At 48.2% G+C, this 19056-nt stretch overlaps 8 protein-coding genes across 8 annotated transcripts; 4 read left to right on the top strand and 4 right to left on the bottom strand.

The window, feature by feature from the left end:
- Nucleotides 1–1265: 1265 nt before the first annotated feature.
- On the top strand, nucleotides 1266–2659 carry N7482_006897 (PTH11-like integral membrane protein; the record flags this gene model as incomplete). The annotated part of the gene is made up of 6 exons (XM_056689022.1): nucleotides 1266–1454; nucleotides 1516–1552; nucleotides 1605–1672; nucleotides 1732–2105; nucleotides 2159–2226; nucleotides 2280–2659. The coding sequence occupies 6 exons, from the start codon at nucleotides 1266–1268 to the stop codon at nucleotides 2657–2659; spliced, it is 1116 nt and encodes a 371-aa protein (XP_056541451.1).
- A 1825-nt stretch (nucleotides 2660–4484) lies between these two features.
- Nucleotides 4485–6047, top strand: N7482_006896 (zinc-dependent alcohol dehydrogenase; the record flags this gene model as incomplete). The annotated part of the gene is made up of 5 exons (XM_056689021.1): nucleotides 4485–4596; nucleotides 4683–4778; nucleotides 4850–5077; nucleotides 5136–5716; nucleotides 5769–6047. 5 exons carry the CDS (start codon nucleotides 4485–4487, stop codon nucleotides 6045–6047), a joined length of 1296 nt encoding a protein of 431 aa, XP_056541450.1.
- Nucleotides 6048–6528: 481 nt separating this feature from the next.
- On the bottom strand, nucleotides 6529–7137 carry N7482_006895 (cupin domain-containing protein; the record flags this gene model as incomplete). Its single annotated transcript, XM_056689020.1, has 1 exon — nucleotides 6529–7137. One exon carries the CDS (start codon nucleotides 7135–7137, stop codon nucleotides 6529–6531), a length of 609 nt encoding a protein of 202 aa, XP_056541449.1.
- A 1112-nt stretch (nucleotides 7138–8249) lies between these two features.
- Nucleotides 8250–8897, top strand: N7482_006894 (flavin-dependent quinone reductase; the record flags this gene model as incomplete). The annotated part of the gene is made up of 1 exon (XM_056689019.1): nucleotides 8250–8897. One exon carries the CDS (start codon nucleotides 8250–8252, stop codon nucleotides 8895–8897), a length of 648 nt encoding a protein of 215 aa, XP_056541448.1.
- A 1391-nt stretch (nucleotides 8898–10288) lies between these two features.
- Nucleotides 10289–13091, bottom strand: N7482_006893 (uncharacterized protein; the record flags this gene model as incomplete). Its single annotated transcript, XM_056689018.1, has 2 exons — nucleotides 10289–11966; nucleotides 12310–13091. 2 exons carry the CDS (start codon nucleotides 13089–13091, stop codon nucleotides 10289–10291), a joined length of 2460 nt encoding a protein of 819 aa, XP_056541447.1.
- Nucleotides 13092–13420: 329 nt separating this feature from the next.
- N7482_006892 (uncharacterized protein) lies at nucleotides 13421–15690 on the top strand (the record flags this gene model as incomplete). Its single annotated transcript, XM_056689017.1, has 3 exons — nucleotides 13421–13658; nucleotides 13747–14464; nucleotides 14706–15690. 3 exons carry the CDS (start codon nucleotides 13421–13423, stop codon nucleotides 15688–15690), a joined length of 1941 nt encoding a protein of 646 aa, XP_056541446.1.
- Nucleotides 15691–16081: 391 nt separating this feature from the next.
- On the bottom strand, nucleotides 16082–16732 carry N7482_006891 (tetratricopeptide repeat protein; the record flags this gene model as incomplete). The annotated part of the gene is made up of 2 exons (XM_056689016.1): nucleotides 16082–16415; nucleotides 16722–16732. 2 exons carry the CDS (start codon nucleotides 16730–16732, stop codon nucleotides 16082–16084), a joined length of 345 nt encoding a protein of 114 aa, XP_056541445.1.
- A 956-nt stretch (nucleotides 16733–17688) lies between these two features.
- On the bottom strand, nucleotides 17689–19011 carry N7482_006890 (CapA family protein; the record flags this gene model as incomplete). Its single annotated transcript, XM_056689015.1, has 1 exon — nucleotides 17689–19011. One exon carries the CDS (start codon nucleotides 19009–19011, stop codon nucleotides 17689–17691), a length of 1323 nt encoding a protein of 440 aa, XP_056541444.1.
- Between the last annotated feature and the right edge of the window lie 45 nt (nucleotides 19012–19056).

The following is a 19056-nucleotide window of genomic DNA, read 5'->3' as shown; positions in this document are numbered from 1 at the left end:
CGTACCGAATTAGCATAGGGGTTGCACTTAAGCGTGATGCTTGCAGCGTGTCAACTATGCCACGTTCAATGCGCTACCCCAGTGGGTTGTCGCTTTTATTGGCATGTGCGGCATGGACATCCGCGGTGGAGAACCCCAAGGCATTATTGAAGCTAGACTCGTCAGGGGCTGGCCGATCTCACCCTGAACGGGAAATGATCCACGCGCAAAGCATGGTTTTTCATCAGTCGGATTTAACGTCCGGGAACTTGGAAGTTGAAGACGCGATGGCTCTTCCGTACATTCAGGCTCAATGCATAGATCGCGTAGGCCGGTGCAGAATAGGTTTTTTTGAAAGAGCACCGTGTGTGGTTCATCTCCGTGGGGAATGATGCATAGTTATTGCAGTTCATAATCCTGATGCGGCGTAAGCGGATTACAATTCTGTAAAGCCTGGAGCACAGATAACTACCATGTGATGCATTAATCAGCATCGGAATTTAACACGAGTGCGGTCATTCACAGTGCAACATCGTACCCTGTCAAGTGGGTCGACAACAGCCTGGGCGGCCCATCCTCCCTCGACAGCTATGCTCGACAGGGCAAGTTGAGAAGACAGCCCCTTCGTCCCATGGATATTCGGCAGCCACCCGCCAATCTTGCCCTAGTCCGCATGGCTGTGAGCCAAAACGCTGGGTCTCGTGTGTCAAGAGACCCACTATGGTCGACGATGACAGTGGGGAAGTTTTACGACTAACTCCGCGCTAGAGTGTTGGATACCAGGATTCCGTGCATTGAGGCATGCCTGCATGGATCTGTTCTCCATCCGGGGACCATATGGCGCATACTCCAGCCGAAGGCCTGACACAAGCGAGCAATTGCGGGATATGGACATGCTCTCGAGATCGCCGCCTGCTCATGCGCTATTGAAAAGACTATTTAAGTTCTCCGGAGATCTTCAGGCCCAAGCCACTAAGCGAACAGGGATCTTTGCGTGATGATGTGCATAAACGCCAGATTGACTCCACAAACTGACACATTTAACCCCAGTCCCTAGGCCGACTTCACAGGCAGCGCCCCCCGCTCAACTCGTCATCCCTCTGTTCGACCGCAGGCTTTTCCTCCTCCCAGGCGAAGACCGCAAGCCTTCGAAGGCTCGATGCAGTCACTGGATCAGACTCTGTAGAGGGTTACCCGAAATCTATCGCTTGAACATGAACAACTGAACACTCCTTTGACGAATTTGATCGCCTATTCACTCCTTTAAACCCCTGATACACCTGAATATGGAAACTATTCTGCACAAGCTCCTTCCGCGAGTGGAGGACAATGGTTACTCGCGCGGCCGACGAGCCTTGGTTGTAACGACGGCTTTGACGAGTATCGCCGCTCTCATTGTTGGCATGCGGCTATTCGCACGCCTTAGGTTGATGAAGATCACTGGACGTGAAGACTGGACTATTTTGATATCTCTGGTATGTTGATACGAATCAGAGTATGGAAGAATATGCGGATTAATCAGTCTTTTGGTGACAGGTTTTCTCGATAGTCTATCTCGCTCTTGTCGGTGCTCGTACGTGATCATCAAAACGCCCAATAAATATATCGATTGACCACAGGTGCAGAATTTCATTATGGAATGGGTATACACTCGGATCAGCTTTCGACTGCTACACTGCAATCGCAATTGAAGGTAGGCTTGCTAGTTACGTACTTGCTCACATTCTTGCTAAACTCCTTCCTTCTTTATAGTGCCTCTGGGCGGCCATTCCCATGTACAACGCTAGTCTGGCATTCACCAAATTCTCCATTCTTTTGCAATACCTCCGCATCTTCCCCGCACGGTCTTTCCGACACGCCTGCTACATTGTCATGTCGATCGTTGCAACCTACTCGGCATGGGCCATTGTTAGCGCTTATGTCAATTGCGTGCCGATAGCCAAATTTTGGAACCATGACTTGCCAGGCAGTTGTCTTAGCTTTGAGGCAGTCTGGTTCTTCAATGCATCTATGAACATTGCAACAGATGTGACCCTTCTTCTGCTTCCAATGCCATTCCTTATCAAGCTTCAGTTGCCCAAAATGCAAAAGGTTGCTCTGATGGGCGTGTTTGCCATTGGTATTCTGTATGTGGATACTAAGCCGGGAAATATTGACGATTACTGACGTGACGTTTTAGTGTCGTGATCACAAGCATTCTACGCCTTTCAAGTCTGCGGACAGTCGCCAAAAGCACAGACACCTCATGTATGTCCTGATCTCAGCCTTGATCCTCCCGCGATGTCTAACACACTCTACAGACAGCAATGTTGGCGCTGCTTACTGGACGGCAGCAGAGTGCAATGTGGCTATCATTTGCGCTTGTCTGCCGTTCCTCCGGCCTATAATCAGCCGCATCTTCCCCAAGCTTCTTTCCACCAACAGCTACAACCGGTATACCACGAATCCAGGGCGTACCACTACCCGCAATATCACTGCCGCCCGGTCGCCACAAACCGAGTTGTTCAGCCAGAATATGGACAAAGACTTCGACATGTATTCGATCAATGTCAAACACGGCAATCGCTCAAGTCGCAGTTCTCTTGGTGGAATCGAGGTTACTACTGAAATGACCGTCATGCAGGAAAGCAAGCACGGTGATACTGTTAGTGAGCGGCGGCTCGTGATGGATCCATCATGAAACTACCTTCATTTCTCTTTTCCCAATCTTTATTATTTCATATTTCAGGCGACACACGCAAACGCCTTATATCTCACGAATTGCATGCGATGGATCACACGTTCTTTTGGGTATTCACCTTTTCAACTCGGTCTGGATGATTTTGGGAGGCTAGCTGATATTTCGATCTTTCAATTCATATGATAATATCTAATCACGATCAAACCATATTCTCATATTCTTCTTCATTACATCTATTCTTCACATTTAAGATGGCGAGTGTCATATACGGAGATGGATAACTCTGTGAAGACTTCTTATGAAAGGCTTTTGAATATCAATCATCATTTCAAACATACACATATGACGGCAGTGGCGTATACTGCTGGCGCAAAGGAAGCAAAGAAAGATAAGCGAGACATACATAGCCTGCTGAGCTAATTCCAAGTTCTCTTCAAGAGGAGGAAGAGTCACGAGAACAAAGAAGGATGCACTGCAGGCAGTATCTGACATCAACATGCGAGGTCTGGAGCATCCGGACTAGAAAGGCGTCTTCCATCACTCCCACCTCTGGCCGGACACATAATCTATTAGCTAAACATCAAAATCTCTCGAAAGCCTCCTAGACATTAATGTACGCAACCAAAACGTCTGGGTCATCTTTCCTAGACACTGTGGTTGATGTCGTCTACTTGTCCCACCATTGCCTCAAAAGGCACAATCCCGAAGCAGCCTAGTTTTCAATTCAAGGTAGATCAAAATTGACTAGTCCCCCGCGATTCCGCTAGGAGATGATTCGCTTTTTTCGTTTTCATTCATCACTATTTTACCAACAGCCCAGATTGTTTATGTCTGTTCCCAAGCGAGGATTTGAATTCAACGTTCCTGTCATGCTGATTTTTCTTTCCTTTCGGTTTTTCTAGCTCATCCACCTCGGGGTTTGTGCTTGTTGGGCCCAGCAGCGGGTTCCAGTTGAGCGGGACTCGGGATTAGTCAATTCATGGTCCCATTCAACTTTTTCTGAGTCCCGCTCAGCTGGAACCCGCGACAGATGTTAGCTGTATTAGTCAGCTAAATGATCAGGTGACCCCAAGCTCCTTTTATAAGTTTAGTTCAGGTACAATAGATTCTAATACATCATCATTACACCTGTCCTCACCCTTTCATCGGATGTTGCCCATGAGCAACAGGTTGTGACAGTCAATATTTGTAATGGTGATGGGCAGATACGCTGCGAACGGAAGGTCAGCCACTAGTGCTTTTTAGGCTCTAACACGGCTGCAAAGGCAGGGGAAGCAGTTCCCGCTCAGGTGCAATCTCTTGCGCATTCAGAGTAGCGGTTGACGATCGGACCTGCCAATAAATGGAAAATACGGAGTACTTTCCTGTTGGGGTAACAATGCTGCTGCTATGCCGATTCCAAGATTTAAAAAAATTGTCTAAAAATTTCAGCTGTTCTGAAACTTCTCAAGCCCAAATAATGTCATTGTTCAACGGTCCTCCTTGCATCTCAAGTGGTACATGAACCCTAATCAGTCTAGAACCAAGTCAAGGCGAAGTGCCCCAGCTAAATTTAAATATTCCGACATGCATGACATCAATGTGAGGTTCACAATCCCAACTCGCCCCTTCTCTCTAGATTTGGCTGGGATACCCTCATGGTGACGTAAACACAAAGACCTAAGCATGCTGTCAGGGAAGCCGATGACGTCCCGCTATCTAGTGAGACAGATATATACCATTCCCTCTTTGTGGTTTTAGCACGGAGGCGCTCATCAAAGCGAGAAGGTAATTCATTCTAATCGGAAAATTAACTCGACCAGAAACCTTCGGTGAAATATACAACATGCCTACCGAGGTCACCACAGATGTCAGCAATTATGAAGCTAAGGGATACGGCGACCCCAGCCATACGATGAAGGCTTTGACCTGGCAAGGGAAGAATTCAGTTAAAGTTGGTTAGTCATTCTTCCCATCACGACCTTCACTTCCTTTCGGAGTATTCTAATATAATTTGAATCTCCTGCTCATGTGTTTGATATAGTGGAGACAGCTTGCCCCAAGATTATCGATGAAGGCGATGTCATACTTAAGGTGACTGGCAGCACCATTTGCGGCAGTGATTTGCACCTGTTTCACGGTATGTCATCACAGGTATTGAAGTGTTACTATAGTAGATCTGCTAATGCGCTATCCGTTATCAATATGTAGAGGCCATCCCGGATCTCCAGAAAGGTGATATCCTCGGCCACGAGTTCTGCGGTATTATCGAAAGCGTGGGACCGGCAGTCAAGAAGGTTAAAGTGGGCGACCGCGCTGTGGCATCCTTCCAAATTGCCTGTGGGAAGTGTTATTATTGCCAGAAGAAGCTATCCTCAATGTGTGAGCGGACGAATTCGAACGAGGAGGCCGTTAAGTTATACGGGCGTCGAACAGCCGGTGAGTTTTTTTTAATGGCCATCCTGTTGGAGAGGCTATATACTGAGGCCCGTTTCAGGCATGTTTGGATACTCTCACTTCACGGGAGGCTTTGCCGGTGGGCAGGCGGAGTATGTCCGCGTCCCTTTCGGTGACGTGAACCTCCTTCAGCTGCCTGACGATGTACCCGATGAAAAAGGCCTCTACCTTTCCGATGTGCTGGGAACATCTTGGAATGCCGTTGTCGACACTGGGGTTGAGAAGGGTGATACTGTGGCGATATGGGGAGCTGGCCCAGTTGGTCAGATGGTAGCTGAGTTCAGCTTCTTCAATGGAGCTAGCAGGGTCATCCTCATTGACGGCGGCCATGGAAAATGGCGATTAGACTTTGTCAAGAAGATACTACCTAAGCTGGAGACGATTGATTATACGGGCCTCCCAAAGGGCGAATCCGTTACCTCAACTCTAAAGAGAATGTGCGACGGCCGCGGACCCGATGTGGCGATTGAGTGCGCCGCCGGTGAGTATACAAAAGGATGGGCTCATTACTTTGAGAGGTTGCTGGGCATGGAAACGGATACGTCTGAGCTCGTTAACGAGATGATTACCTCTGTCCGTGCGTACGGGCGCTGTGGTATCACGGGCGTATATGCCGGCTATGTATGTGGGACCTTTTTTATGGTGAAACCACTCCACTGACGAGGAAATGCAGTGCAATCACTTCAACATCGGTTCCTTGATGGAGACCGGGATTCATCTCTGTGGAAATGGACAAGCTCCTGTGCAAAAATACTGGGAAGAGCTCTTGAAGTATATTCAGGAGGACAAGATTCACCCCCTTGATATGGTCACGCACCGCTACATGCTCGAGGACATGGAAAAGGTCTATGATTTATTCAATAAGCGTGACCCGGGCATGCAGAAGGTCTTCGTTCAGACGAAGTTCTCTGCGCCTCCAGCGCCAGGAACACCCGCGTTAACAGTTATCTGAGAGCTTCAGGATAGCCAAAAGGAGGAGGCTCCTCATGATGAGTTATAGGAACAAAATGGCTCGGATGGAAGTGTTCCTAACTGGTCCGGAAGTTTCACACGGTTGTCCATCCAAAAAGTTTTGACAAGTTCGGCGCCCGACCTACAAAATTGCGGGGGGAAATGTTGGATTCAAAATTGTAGTGAAAATATGGAGATATCCCTGAAATTGCTCAATCTGTACTCAGGTTTGCCACGCAAATTCTCGTTATTGAAATCCAAATCTCAGACACAAAGATCACGGAGAGAAGTTTTCAAGATATATTACCCTTTTATACTATACTAACGTATGAAGAGAAGATAATTGCCTTGCTTACCAGGAAGAAATAGGATCATAAGAACAGGCTCATCCGAAGATTACTGTAATATCGATCAGACAAGAATAACTGACAACACTTATCAAAGGCCAGATTCAGTTTCTGCAGTTCGAGCGATGCATACTTTTAAGAATGCAGAGATAGATTTAAATCCTGATCGACAACCTTCCCGCCATCCAGTCGCACCTTTTCGATTGGTTGAAAGACGAAAAAGACACGTAAAACGCCAGAATTGTCGTTCTTTTCCGTCACGTTCCGCCAAGCATGAGCTGTGCCTCGTTGAACAAACACATGGCCCTTTTTTAATGTTTTTTTCTCTCCAGAGTCAAGTATTAATTCTGTAGTGCCATCAATTATGACACCATAGTCGAGTGTCGTTGTTCGGTGCATCGGGACCGCGGCACCCGGCGGTACCTCAATAATTGTGCAAGATGTGCCGTTTGGCGGATTCAAAGGAGATGGATCAGAGAGTTGGGACTTATATTGCTTAATGTCGGTATTGGCTTGGGAATCCGGGGTTGTATCAGTCACAGGGGAGAGCCCTTGCACTGGAAATGTAGAGGTATTATAGGCCAAAGCATAGTCCGACGTTGGGGGCTTGCCGGGGGGAACAGGGAATCCAGTAAACGACACCTGCTCATCATCTGCTTCGGCAAAGACAGCTCGTCCGGTTCTCGAATCATGAGCAGTTACGACCCGACGAAGCGGCTCGGGGTGTCTTTGTCCGGCTGACATGTTGAAAACAAAATCAAGTGAATACAGGTGTATAATTGAGAGTACCCTTCAACACGATTTGCGTTCATTCAATATCCGGCTCCAGCAATACCCGATACTTATATTATCAGCTCTGTGATGTATGACTGAAATGTTAGGTCATCGTAGAGTCAATGAGTCAATGATTAATCAGGGTGGTCGTCATAGGTAGGAGATATCATAGTGACTCAAATCGACTGTTTTACCAAGGTCGGGAGATTCCGCGAATTCATATGCAAACTATCACATCACAGGCATGTTCTTATTGAAAGGTCTGACAGCCATTATGTGCATCTTCAGGGCATCGAGGCACCAACCGAAATATCGGTTCATGGGCACGTCATGGATGGAAGTAATCATTGCGCGGCATTGAGATTGCATGGCAGTCAAAGAGTTTAGTAGAGCTGTGGAGACAGCCTTTGAAGGGCAGTACTTTGGCGACCATCAAGAAGCAACGTATACACGCCCGGATGGTCAGATTGAGACTAATGGTATGAGGAAAATGTTAAGTCCCCTCTTCGTGTTTGAATGGTTTACATTCTCATCAAGATTCCCCGCTACTACGGGGCCCGTTCATTTACTAGATATGAGACATGTGTGGTTGACAGTGAAATACTATATAGCTGACGATACAAGAATGTCGCTATTCCGGGGTTATCCTTTGTACAGGCTGCCCACGTTTCCATTGCAGGACTTCTAGACTGGTGAGGCTGATATTCGCTGACCAAAGAGAGCTTTAGTAAGACCCGGTGTTATTTTAACCAAGGAAAATTTGAAGGCAACATTTGCGCTTGGGTAGCTTAGGTGGCTTTGGAGCTGTGATTGGAGATTGGGAAGCTAGGTGATGCAGTGGTCCGCGGGCCCGCGGACTGCTCCGCGGAGTGGGTCCTGAAGATACCCGCTCATCTTACAGTTGAAGTATTCGACACAAATCCTCCATTGAATCAACAGTATAAAGCTAGGTCAGTATCCAAGGAGACATCATGAATAAGATGTCCACTAGGACACTTCATCAACAGCCAACTCTGCATGACAAGCCCTTCTGAAAACTTGTTCCTTATATTATTTTATATCCAGACCCACCATAAAACACCATGGCCACTGCAAACCAAACCTCGATCGGAGTCGGCCTGATCGTCTGCAGCACCAGAAAGCCTCGTGCCTGTCCACAGATTGCACAGTTTGTTCTTGACACAATTCAATCCATGGAAACCAATGCCGCCAACACTGTGCCTGTCCCCCAATTGATCGACCTGGCGGAATGGAACCTCCCAATGTTCGACGAATCTGATATCCCATCGCAAATCAAGGATTCATCGCAATATGATCACCCTCACACCCGCGAGTGGAGCAAGGAAGTCCAACGCTACAATGCTTTCATCTTCGTGGTTCCTCAGTATAACTGGGGCTATCCTGCTGTGATCAAAAATGCCATCGACTATCTCTATCATGAGTGGAACGGAAAGCCGGCCATTGTCGTCAGCTATGGAGGCCACGGAGGTGGTAAATGCAACAAGCAGTTGAGAGAGGTACTGCAGGGTGTTCGGATGAGCCCGATCTCGAGTAACGTCGAATTGACTTTTCCGTGGCGGGATGTGCTGGTGAAGGCAGCAAGGGGCCAAGATATCGGTTTCGCGGCTAGTACCGGGCCAGGTTTTTGGGAAGACGAGAGAAAGATTATTGCAGACGCTTATATGGAACTGTTGCAGGTTTTGTCTCACGGTGTGTGTCCTAATGTTTAGATTAGTTTGATTATCTTTCTACACATGCAGGCTTCCACATAAGATAGCAAGCCCGGAACAAAGGTTCTTTTGTATGTAAAACTAGACCGACGTAGGTGCTAGAACATTACATTTTTCTAGTGAGCTACACGCCAGAGCGGGGCAATTTAGCTATGTTTGGTACACGAGTCTTGGATGCGAGACTGGGTTGCAATCCATGCGCTTTTTCATAACTCTGGGGTAAGCCACTTTACTTCGTTTCTAACGACTTGCCTAGTCTATCTGTCTCTCATTATCCTTTGAGAAGATGCGTACGGTCACTATTTCATATGGCCGGTTGGCAATGAACAACGACGTTCAGGGGTACATCACAGATTTCCGTCAGCTCTTCTCTAGCATTGATAATCAGTCCAAAATTGCGACTGTGATTGGATGTTTAATTTGCGCTACATCCGTTCCAGCTCGCAGACACTTTGTCCATGTGGTCGACCTTCGCAAGGAATCGTGACAGATGATCGTGGAGCCTGATCTTGGGGTTTTCTCTTGTGTATCCTCCCTTCTGCTTGAACTAGACAGTGACAGAGTCTCCGCTCCTCACTTATTATATGGTTCTGAGGTAAGGCATGATTGCCACAGGGTTACCTACTTCACACTAGACTCCACTTAATCTCAGTTCATTATGAGGAGTATATATAAAATTCAGAAGCGATCCAAAGTACATACGACCATAGCATGTGGAGAACAGGGCTTCCCATCCGCTGAGCATTAGTAGGGGCGCCAGTCATGACTTTGTGGAAATTGGTTCACTGGCTAATAATGTCAAAAAAGCGAGCGAAAAACATCTGATCGGGTTCCATAACTCAGTTGGTTAGAGTGTGATGCTAATAACTATCTAGAAATATAATCCAACGCAACAAGTAAAGCACGTGATCAAAGCATTAAATTCCTCCTACGCGACAGAGGGTGATTCACACCCGCCTGTCTATAACGCAATTACCCTTAGGTGGTTATTGTTTCTTTTGATACATGTTGTCTCTGGTCAAAAATTATGGACTGTACTAGCAAAGCCCTTCTATGTGCGAATCTAATAGATGCAGCGGTCACAGTTGCTGAGATTCTCTTGTAGTGACTGGACATCTCGGGAACTCATTTCAAGATCAGGGGTCCTCGTGATAATATCGATATTGGTTGGCAAACCTTTTCGAAAATTCGTGTGGAGTGGTATGTGACCGCGACAGATAAACGAAGCGCAGTAAAATTGGCGTGACACACGTTGTTTTGGATAAGCTTCGAAGCACATGCACCTAGTTGGGGATTCCAAAGTACCAATCGAATAGGATTAGGACCTCTCAAAACCGGTCAACTACGAATATTGACTTCAGAAATCTTGTGAATACGAATATAAGAAGTCCTTATCCATGCCCAGCCCTAGTATACTGTTTCAGTAGCGCTTTCGCGGCGGATGCTGCGGCCGCGGCTGCAAAGTCTTGCCATATCTTGTTCTTGTGGCTGTCTGCATAGTCACAGGCGGCTTTGACTACAATGCAGGGTACTTCGTCCCACACCCCCGCGCCCTCCATCTCGAATGCAATTACACCGTGACGCTTGGCAATCTTGTCACGGTCCTCGCCAGACTTCATCACAGAATCGCCTGATGCGACACGCCCAACGAATATTGAAGGCGCTTGGGCATCCTTGCCACGCCCTTCCCGCTCTAGTTGTCGCTTTGACTCGAGTCGTTTCCGTTGAACTAGGTACTTCTTATCGCATCCAAGATCATCACATGAGAGCTGACGGGACTCCTCACAAACAGTTGCTAAATTATTTTTGTGTGCGCAGACACATTGCTTGGAAAGATGGTGCTTGTGCTGGTAGCTTGACTGGAAGAGGTTGTCTTGTGAGGATCCTGGATACTGGTATTTGGTGCCGCGCCGTTTCAGAGCGGCGCTCTTTTGGATTTCTTGGAGGTAATTGGCAGTCCATTGCTCCAGTCGCTCACGCCCGACGGTCGTCTCAATTATAGCAAGCAGGCTGCGTATGCTTTTAGGAGCTCTGCGAGGGCCATCCTCCGCAGTATCTCGCATGTGGAACTTGTCAGGATATTGCCTGCCAAGATCGTACTGGACAATATGCCTGCTAATGACTATATCGCCAAGGAGAAGCTCTTCATCTCCCCCTGGACAAGGCACGCCACCGCAGATGCCAGTCACAAGGACAAGCCTAAGTCCTGGATAGCTTAGGTAAAGGTTGGTGGACGTTCCAGCCGCGCTAACCTTGCCCATATTCGGAAGAAGAACCAGAACCATGTTGAAATTCCCAATGCGGCCGGCCGTATACATGTTCGGATCCCCATCGGCCCCCCTGTAGTAGTCGCAGTCCTCATCCCAGACTTCGTCGATGAGAAAATGCATGGCATTGTATTCATGCGGTAATGCACATACTATTGCAATCTCGAATTCATCGCGGCTAGCAGGGCGAGCAGTCTTCTTGGCGGCGTAGCAAGGTAACATCCCCTGCGACTCTATGTCTGGTGGCGATGAGATCGAAAAATTCTTCTCCTGCGGAAGCTCGGACAAAGAACCCCCCCGTTTCCGCTTCAAGCTCTGCGGGTTCACCGTGAGCTCAAGATTGCGTACTATTTGCTCGTAAATAGCCTTCCTCAATATTTCACTTGCAGCTGGGCCAGTTGGTTGGTCTTGAGATTTTGGCAGGGCCATGTGTAGATACAGACACCCTTCCACAGCCCTAAGGTAGTTGCTATTTCCTTCTCTTCCTGCCACGTTAACGAAGTCGCACATCTCCCCCCATGTCGACACGTTGGCTCTGCTTTCAGGGTAAATCGTCATCGGGATCTTCTCGCCGTTGTCAATCTCCAGAAGGAGCCTAGCAAATGAAAGCAGGACTGGGTTGCCGGGTCGTACTGTCTTGAGTAAGTCTGGGAATTTAGGACTCGAAAGATTCGGCCTGAGCGAGATATAGAGTACACGGTTACTGGCATGGGCACCGGCAGAGCGTAGAAAGTATATGGTTTCTGGTTTCCAACTGTATGAGGCCAGTTCGAGGTCCTCGTCGAAGAAGTCCATCAGACATCTCGCAAGCGAAAGAGCTAGAGTCGCCTTCTCTCGAGAACTAACTTTCTCGATTGCTGCCCCTTTTAGGTAGTCTCGAGGGGTGATCCGAATGAAAGCCTTTTGATCGAGTAGTTCACCGAGTGATTCTGCGCCAAATTTATCCAAACTCGACAGTATTGGTGGCATTTTATCTGAGATATCAAATAACCCTCGCTGGTTAACGAACAGATAGAGTGTTCTACCTCGTTCCTTTGCTCGTTGGATCGCTCCGCATATACTGTCCTTCTCAGTCTCGTCCATCGTTGTACTATCCGTTTGTTTAATTAAAAACCATTGGACTTATAGTGTTAGCACAAACGTACCGAAATGTGCCACATTTGGCTTGTTGCCAAATACTTCCGTCTGGGCAGCAAGAAACGAACATATCCAAGGTGTCGCAAGGACCGGTTTGCCACTCATCCGACACCCTCAGCTTGATTTCGTGTGTCTCTCGACAAGTGAGCTGTCGAAACTCCTTGAATATTGCGTTGACTACAACGCTCGCGCGCTTTTCATGCACACCGGGTTGGTCCTGCGTTGACACTTTCTCCGAGATTTCCGTCTGTGGCTGGGAAATTACCTGAAGACCCTGCGATTTCTGAGTGCTGGCCGCAGAACGTTCTAAAAATGCTTTCAATTTGGTCATTCGTTCCATCGCAATACGTCCTGCTTGCCCTTGAGGCAGTATGAATAGAAATGAGCCTGGGCCAGTCGTCAGGTTGAACTGGTCCCCGGACGTATCCAATAAGCCAATCAGGGAACTCAGTCGTGGGTACTTGTCGCCAAGTAGGGTCATGTCGTGAGTGCCGATCCGTGTTGCTCCCAGAGGACCGATGAGATCTCCATTGGCCATGTCGTTTAGCGAAGCCAAAAGATCTCGTGCCATTTGATCCATATCGGCGTATTCATGCTCTGAGAAATCGACAACGACAGGTGTTGCCGTGAGGATGTAGCGAAGATCGGCTTCGAAGAAAGCGGCATCGTTCTGCAATTTATGCGGGCGGCTGTCGGGCGTTGTGTTCCTCGTAAACCCCGCAAGTCTGCCAGTCAAGCGTGACCTGACAGCTTGAATCCCGTTCCACCCAAGTGATTCTGTGGGAAGCATCGTTATCTTGCGGATATTGCTGCTCCTAGGCAGTGCTGTCAGCGTTTAGAAGCCCATGAAACGTTGCCCAGGAAGTTTAGCCTGATCAGGAAAGCGGGGCTTCCTGAGCGGGGTGTCCCGGAATGAAATCATGTGCCAAGCTGGCCCAATCTTCACATCGTGAAATCTGTCAGCGTGTGCTTCTCTGTCTTCTAGTGCACTTTTTTTTTATCCTCCGCTGGAATAATCCCGAATAACATAGCTATTTTACGTGAGTGTCGGTGAGTCCTTGTATTGCCGGGGCGCTTGCGAGGTGGCTTCGAGCTTTTGTTATCACGGAACCAGTGACCATGGAAGCTATCGAGTATGAGGAACCGATATATGAACTCGCTGTTGAATGCGAAAGGCTGTTCGTACAACATGTTTCCAGACTGAACGATGACGACCAGCCAAATGGTGCCAAGATTCTTTCAGAGCTAAGCCAACGATTCGCCGCCTGGACAGCTTTTTTGGGTGTCTTCGCCGAATCGAATGTGTGCTTGGATCGCAGGCTTCGACGTCACGTTGAGATCCAAGATCAGGTGCTCCGTCTGCTTGACATCATGCAGAGAAACCTGACATGCTGTGTTTCCTCCTGTATCCCCAGCAAACCAATAAGCACTAACTGTATAGGTAGTATTCGAACGAGATGACCCTCCTGATTGCATGGACACTGGGTCGTCCGATGCGTGCCAGTCATCACTGCAACCCTTTTGTGTTAGTATTTATAGCCTGGACGCAATTTCCGGGGCCATTGAACGCCTCAATCATCTCGGACTCTCCATCCGCCAGTCGTCAGTAACGAGCCAGACATCAAAGGCTAGAAAGTTTGCGGAGAAACTTGACTTGGCGTCTTTCGAAGGAGTGGCGTATCTGTCCGTGAAGACACTTTATCCTGAGGCAAGCGAAGACCTCCTAGAACAGCTCACCCGATCCATGACAGAAACCTTCTCTCTGTTCCTTCGTCGCAAATATCGCCAGGAGCAGCTTCAGGCCCCCCGGTCACATCTCCGAACAGCAATACCACTATCCACTATTATAGAGGAGCCAGTTGGAGATGATGATGTGGGAAGCCCCATGGATACCCAGATACAAGTCCGCCAGCTAGGCGAAGATTTTACTACAAAGATGCTTCGTCGTTCAGCTCATATGTTACCCATATCTGAGCCAACTTCCGTGGACAGTCAGGGATTCAGAACGAGGTTCAAGAAAATGTTGAGCCCCGCAGTAAATGACAAGACAATGTCTATATTGGTTAATCAAGTGGACTACCCCCAACCGGCGAAAGGAAGCTTGACCTGTGAGTGGTGCTTTAGCCCACTCCCGGCAGACTCATTTGAGGGAGCCAAGTGGCGGTACGAAACCTGCAAACCCATTCCGCTCTCTTGAGAAACGGGCATTTTTTTGACACTCAACTCCTAGGCGGCATGTGAATGAAGACCATGAGCCTTACGTTTGTATCTCGGAAAATTGCTCTGAATCATTGATAAGATTTGCGACCTCGACGCAATGGCTGGAGCACATGCTTACCACTCATGGTAAAAGTTGGCACCGTGAAGTCCATGTGCCGCTATCATGGGCTTGCCCATTGTGTAGCGATGAAGACACAACGTTTTCCGGGCCGAAAGATCTTACTAAGCACCTTGACAATCTCCATGCAGGGACTTTTACGGTGTCCCAGGTTGAGGCAATCGTGCAACAGAGTCGGTTTCGGTCCCCCCGTGTGCAAGATATATGCCCTCTCTGCTGTCTTCCAGTGAAAGGCCCACAGGATACTCTGTCTAAGGAAACGGGTAATGAAATTAGAGACCCATCTCCCGAACAGCAGCATTACGAGGCAAGCCGGCTGGATGAAAGCAAGCAAATCAAGACAGAGACTGGCCACACATACTTGGATCACAACAATGGGATTAATCTGGAAACGAAAACCAAGCATCGTGAACCAAAGGCCCTTTTTGGCCCGTCCACGAGCAGGCCCACCAGCTTGGAAGTGATTGCGAGCCATGTGGCTGCACATCTCCAGGGTATAATGCTTCTCACACTACGTTTGATATCCATAGATATAGCGATGGATGTTTCGGCCGATGATCAAAGTGCATCCGACGGCGCCGACCATCAGTCGTCGTTGGTCATCTCGAGCGAGAGATCAGTCTATCAGAATATGGACAATATAGAGGACTTCTCACTACACAGAGATGGCGGAATTGACCCTGACAATGATCCTCCTTTAGAACATGTCGTCCCTGATTGTGAGCATATTGATTGGCGCGTTGTTCCTCGCCGTTATGAAGCCCCACCAGAGCCTGACCTTAAAGATATAACCCATGATGGAGACGCTTCCGGGCGGGAACTTGAAGAATTCCTCTCCAACCACCCTACAGGAAAGCCTCGCGACAAAGATTACTTAGGTCAGGATCTAGAGGAATTCATATCCAATCCCCCTATGGGAGCGCCTCGTGACCAAGATTACCTGGGCTGGGATCTAGAAGCATTCATCTCCAATCCCCCGACACGAGGACCTTGGGACAAAGATAACTTAGGGCAGGACCTTGAAGAATTCATCTCTAAACCCCCTGTGTGAATCGGAGGCAAGACTATACATACACATGCGTTGTTAATTGAAAATACCCTTGGATATGTTCAGACCAGACCATAATGTTAATCTGGTAAGTAAACGTAGAGAGGGCTTATCAGGTGTCGCTGGAACCTTGGGTAATTTGGGGACAGGACTTCCTTTGAAGGGCAAATTCCACCAGCATTAATCATTATCATCATAATGATGTGCCTCACTCTATGTTTTAATTCCACGATGCCTTTAAGATCATTTTTATCCAAGAGCTATATCACAATCTCTCGTGACATGGACTAAAGAATGAAACTGAATGGTATGTTGATCCGAATGTGATCTAGCTAGGAGACCAGGAGAAGAAAAACATGAGATATCTGTGTGAGCTGAGCAAGTGTGGAGCCCGTCATTTCACCTCCACGCAACCCTTCACTCCAGGAACTTCCCAACGATTAGCGTCATCACCCCGACCTAGAGCTCTCAACACATCCGCAATGTGATCCCTCACTTCCAAAGTCTTTAGATGGTCCATTCCAAGCTTCACACTTTCTGTCAGAAACACAAAACGGTACCATCCCAGTGCTTGTTTATGGCGCTTTCCTTTCGACAAAACCTCGGCAATGGTGAACGCAGCAGAAAGGCTATCCTCGTGCTCCTCACCAAGATAGGCCTTCTTGTGAAGCCAGTCAAATTTACACAATTCCAGACTATCTCTATCGAATTGAGGCCGAATCACATCCCTAGAAAAATGTTGACGTCCGCTAATAAGAGTAACAACCATTAATTCAACCAATGTCTGAGGACATCAAGTTATCTAGCAGGACTCACTTACATCTATAACAGCCCAAAGTGTCCAAGTTAACGATGGTTTAGCTTTGACACCAACTCACTTCTAGCTGGGCTCACTTACTCCCTATAATCATTAAGAGCCCAGGTCAGTTATCAGCTCAACCAAGATATCACTATTTCCAGGAGGCTGCTTTTGTAGTACGTACTTTGCAAGCGACGTGATGGCACACTACACAGGTTGGCTGGACAACGTATACTTTAGGTCCATCATGACATTGACAGCATATATACATGTATGTCATGGCCACTTTAAGACTCGTGATGTTGCAAGGACCGGTTGATGGGAAAAGAAATCAGTGATTTTAGGGTGCCAACAAAAGTCTGTGATTGAGCCATATGCCAGAAATGAATATAACAACAACGCAGAGTGGACGTTGATATTTATGACTGTAATATTGGCTACGTAATCAACTGCTATTCAGAGTTGGGCACTAACAGATTGAAAGCTGCTGTTGATTGGCCATTGGGCATTGGGCTACGCATCCATGGGGGCTGTGTCTGTCCCTGCGATCATTGGGCACAAATGTTATCCTGTCGGTGCGACCGCTCCATGATCAACAGACTAACCTCGACCATACGGAGTACTTGCACCCGGGTAACGCAGGTCACCAGGTCATGCAACACACCACCTGATGCAACCGATTTTCCGATCAATAACCCAAAATTTAAATTCACATCCTGTATTCAACACAACCATTCAAAATATTATTAGACATCACAGTTATGTGCAAAAATGTCTAAGGAATCTTTCTGTCTATTTTTTACCCTTCAGAAACAATCACTAGGCGGTGTTGTCCTGCGTCCAGAACGGCCTCCATGGCACTTTACGTTTACTCCGCCCCGTAGATGCAGATTCTGCGGTAGAATTGGAGGAGTGCAGACTGTAGCCTCTGGCGGCCTCATAGTAAGTCTCGTCTTCCGAAATTTTTATTGCTGCGTTCTTGAGCGCTTATCGCGCGAGGCCGTTCCGACAGCCCTTATTTTTGCCGCCACTGCCCTCTCTTTTGTGTCCACTCGCAGTAGCCTTCGCTGCAGCTGCCTGACCTAGCTTCCCGGATAGTCTGACGCCCGCCCTTTTGTGTAATTAATTTGATAGTTTGTGTCTTTTGTACACCCAATAAAATTGCCTCCACTTTTCTCGCTCTGGTTCCGTGAATAACTAGACTACTGATCACAATCAATAATAAGCTGGCCCTGCTCCCCAGAGACTTCGCGTACAGACGTCCCCAAATCCAAGCTAAGATTCTTTATCCTCCTGCTAACCCAAGAGTGATCCACATCACTCTTATCAAGCAGCATAGCCCTGAATTTGTCAACTCGCGTGGGAAATATTTCCAACCGATCAAGCACAAGCTTCTTTCCCGCGGTTATATTCCGAGTATCCGTTCCACTTTCGCCATTTTCCCGCGCAATAACCCTCCACACGGCCCCAAGATCATTCCGATACTCCTCGTTTAGCGCATAGTCATCCACGAAATCACCACATCCGTATATTATTATCTTCCCATGGTAGACTTCCACACCCTGTACATGGTGCGACGAGTGCCCATGCACAATATCTACCTCACATTCATCGATCAGGAAATGCGCTAGAGATCTTAGTTGCCCCGCCGGGTGCCATCTGTAGTTAGGCCCCCAATGGATAGAGAAGATTTTCAGCGCTGGCGGGGGGTTCGGTGAGCTAGGAAAGTGGTGATGATGGTGCTCCCGGTGATGGTATATATCGCTCTCGTCCTCATATTCGGGATCAGAGGACGTTTCCCTCTCGCCAGGATGGTTACTCATTCCACCAGACAAGAGCAGCGTTCTCAGACGCGCCCGTGTAACCGGCGAGTAATCAATCAGATGGAACGTCGGGACCACACTCCAATCTCTCGGGTGATCTGCCGCCGAGTATACATGCACTGGATAACCTTCTTCATCTGCGGCACTTTTCGCTTCCTGTGATGGAATTTTCTTCTCCCCATCCACACGTTTCGATCGGATCTGTTGCACTTGTCTCGGTAGCCATAACACGGCAGGTTTATATGCTTGATCTGTAGTCTCGCCTGCGCCTGCAAACGCAACGCCTGCCTCGCGTAGGCTCCAGACCGTTTCAACAAGCCCGTCCGTTCCAAAGTCCAGCGTGTGGTTATTAGCAAGGCTGGCGTAATCCACATGTGCGGCATGCAAGATCGGCGCGAGATTAGCAGGATGCATGCGGTAGTTGAACACCTTGTCGGGCCAGGGCACTGATGTCGTTGTCACCGATGTCTCGAGGTTGATGAGGCATAGGTCTGAGGCTCGGAGGAGAGAGATGGCTGAGCCCCATGGCGAAGAGGGTGTGTAATTTCCGTTTGCGAGGATGGATGGGTACGACTTGATGAAGGTGTCGGCGATTGGCTGATCGCGGTCGTTTGTGACGTGCTGTGGGAAAAGTTGGTCGAGGAGACGGCCGAGCATGACGTCGCCGAGAAAGCTCAGGGTGAAGGACTTGGGCGCTGTCATTGTGAGGGGGTTTGTATTATTGTTGAGACTAGAGACCAGGATGCA

This window comes from Penicillium canariense (assembly GCF_028826845.1).
Source record: "Penicillium canariense strain IBT 26290 chromosome Unknown utg000004l_segment0_segment0, whole genome shotgun sequence".
In the NCBI taxonomy this organism is placed as follows: Eukaryota; Fungi; Ascomycota; class Eurotiomycetes; order Eurotiales; family Aspergillaceae; genus Penicillium; species Penicillium canariense.
Note: the sequence above shows the minus strand (reverse complement) of the source record. Positions and strands in the feature narration are given on the sequence as shown.